At 50.5% G+C, this 2,938-nt stretch overlaps 1 protein-coding gene across 1 annotated transcript in view; it reads right to left on the reverse strand.

Moving 5' to 3' along the window:
• Positions 1-1,600: 1,600 nt before the first annotated feature.
• bbs1 (Bardet-Biedl syndrome 1) overlaps positions 1,601-2,938 on the reverse strand; it is an 11,929-nt gene continuing 10,591 nt past the window's right edge. The window contains exons 5-7 of the mRNA XM_015396166.1: positions 2,697-2,803; positions 2,507-2,627; positions 1,601-2,438 (exon numbers count right to left, since the gene is read on the reverse strand). Of these exons, the coding sequence (XP_015251652.1) occupies positions 1,608-2,438; positions 2,507-2,627; positions 2,697-2,803 (1,059 nt within the window). The 3' untranslated portion in view covers positions 1,601-1,607. The remainder of the gene's footprint in view (positions 2,439-2,506; positions 2,628-2,696; positions 2,804-2,938) is intronic.

Consider the following 2,938-nt stretch of genomic DNA (forward strand, 5'->3'; position numbering starts at 1 on the left):
AGCTGTGCTGCTGCCATCAACACCTTTGTTTCTAGATGTTGGAGATCGGCCTGTTTGTCAGTGTAGTCCTGTTTCTCTCCAGGACAGGGCCACCTGTGGAGCTGGCTGACTTTGTATCTCCTTGCCTTTTGTATCTATGCTTCTTTTTCTATGTCTGCTTCTGTCTCCTTGAACCCCAGTCGGCCTCAGCAGATCGGATGCAGTCCAGATGTTTTCTGGATAATAGTCCAATACTCTGTGATCCCCCAGATGTGCTTGCTGGAACCATTCATATCCGAACGTATAGAAAAGATATTTGATATAAAACAAAACTGAAAATAGGAAACTCTATAACTTTACATAATAACTATATAGTTGTATTTTTTTTTCAGCTTTTTGGCTTGTGTTCTAGACAGTAAGCTGACAGGAAAGGGGGTATGAGAGAGGGGGAGAGACATGGAGCAAAGGACCACAGGTCGGTTCAAACCGAGCTCACCCACATCAAGGACTAAATGCTTCGAAACCAGGTCGTCTGCGTAGATGTCGCAGATATGCCCCGCCCCTTCCACAGACATTCTGCTGCACCTCCCCCAAATTATAGGTGACTGTAGACAGACAGGACGCCTCTGATCGGTCAATTCTACAACCGCTCTACTCTATGCATATTTCCTGTTTGGTTCCTTACCGGCTTGTTTTGTTTGTATGACCGCCATTGTGGAAAACGACTGGTGAAGATGGACCAGCTAGAAGAGCGAGGTGCGTGAGAACGCTGGGGCGCTTTTTACACCTGGATCCCTGCTCTTTTTAGCCCTCGTCTCTCCGTTGTAGAACAAACTTCCCACTTCCTTACCGCCTCGGCCGTATTTAGACCCACAACTAGTTCCTGATTGTCCCTCTTGCATTGTGGCGTGGAATAACATAGCGCAGACCACGCTGCAATATTGAGCATAAATCAAAAATATCTGCAACAAGCTCACTGCGACACACTGCTGCAGGAGGATAACCAGCCTGTAAGGCCTCTGTACATGGATGACGCACGCTAACCACTGCTCCACCAAAGCACGCTAATAACTATACAGATTTTGTCAAATGTTTTAAGACCACAAATCAGATCCACAGTGGTACATTTTCCAGATTTAATGTTTCTTTGCCAATCTATCTCCATATTTGGCTTTTTTAAAGTGCTGCACTGATTCAAAGCCTTAAAGACATTATTATTAATTCATATGATGTCATCTGCTGAACTTTGTTTGTTTGTAATCTTTGTATTCTTGCCTGCCTTAAGCCTAGACCTGCTAACTGTGTAATTTGATAAACACAAAGACAAAAAAAAGAAAAATAAGATGCAGCAACCATTTTCAACCAGAGGAGGGCGCCACCGAGTCAGATTTAGAAAAAAAGATGATAAATAAGCAGTAAACAGTCAAAATAATGCTATTAGACATCAAAAAATGAAAATCTGGTTGATTTTGGGGCAAGTCGCCCTCAAGTCTGAAGCATTAGCTTTGCCATCGTTAACAAAGAACAGCAGGAACGCGTTGATCTAAGACGTTACAGATCTGAGGGTGGCAGAGATCAGGGGAGCTGGAAGATTCTGTCCTCCAGCAGTTGACTGGAACCGGCGAGGCTCAGCTGAGCATCAGCCCCTCGCTGACCGGCATGTTGATGTGAGCTGTAAGCAGAGGCGCGCTCTTCTCCTCATGCAGCACAAAGACCTTGATGATGTCAGAGACGCCCTTGTCGCTGACGCACTCCACGAACGTCTGGATGGGGTAGATGAGTCCAGGAACCAGCAGCGGAATCCTCATATACGCGTTCCTGATGCGGTACAGGTTGTCATCGTACAGGAAGCTGATGGCCAGGTTCATGACTGGCCGGCAGGACGCCGTGTTCTGGACGTTGAGGGTCAGCTTGAAGGATGGGCCCAGGCCTTGGACTACGGCGTTCATCTTGAGCGGCTCTGACAGGCTGCAGGACATGGGGGTCAGGCTGGACTCCAGAACCTTGAAGTAGGTTCTGGCGGCGGCCAGCCTCATGCGGCTCAGGTCCATGTGGAAAGCGCGGTGCATGGCCAGCCCGTTCTCCCGCTCCCTCAGCGTCTGGTCCACGTACAGCTTGGTCTTCTTGGGAACATTGAGGCGGACGCTTTGAGCTAGCGGCGGGCCGGGTGCGCCGTCCCGCTCGTCGAACGCCGCAGTTCTCTTCAGGATCTTCACCATGAGGCCCCCGCCCTTCGTTGTCATGATGAGGGTCCCGTCTTCACGGCCGTAGCGACCGAAGCAGATGCTGGTGACGGCGTCGGGCGTCTTAATGGTGCTGAGCAGGTTCTTGTCCCTGTAGAGCTGGACCTGGCAGTTCGCCAGGCCTACCAGCACCGCCTGAAGGCCCCTGGCGGGGAGCTCCATGGCGGCCATGGTGGTGATGGGAGCGGGCAGCGGGATCCTCCACAGCTTCTTCCCCTGAGGAATCAACCACAGCGTGTCAAACTGAGGGTTTCTTACATCACTTCCTGCCATCAGGTCTCTACCTTCTGAGTGAAGCCCTGCAGGCTCTCGTCGCTGCATCCCACGATCACGTTCTTCCCGACCCTCACCAGCCCCACCGGGTGGGACGGCAGCTCGATGCAGTACTTTGGTTTCTCCGACTCCCTGCGGAACAAACAGCCATGAGAGTCCAGCTCCGCCGCTCCGCCGCACTCCAGAGCAGCCGTTCCTCACCTGCGCAGGATGTAGATGCTGCCATTACGACACGCCACTGTGATGCGAAACTCCACATCGAACTGACCTGTGACGTCCATCATGGTGGGAACAGCAGGGAGACACATCTGGAATCACAGACAGATGTTTGGAGGGAAGGTTTAAAGTAATGCTAACATGTGGCTAGCTAATCAAAGCTTAAAGGAAAATTCCGGTTTTTAACACTTTTAGCCCATTTTCTGTAGTGTCCAGGATGAAATCGA

Source organism: Cyprinodon variegatus, unplaced genomic scaffold (genome assembly GCF_000732505.1).
Source record: "Cyprinodon variegatus isolate N-32 unplaced genomic scaffold, C_variegatus-1.0 Scaffold779, whole genome shotgun sequence".
In the NCBI taxonomy this organism is placed as follows: Eukaryota; Metazoa; Chordata; class Actinopteri; order Cyprinodontiformes; family Cyprinodontidae; genus Cyprinodon; species Cyprinodon variegatus.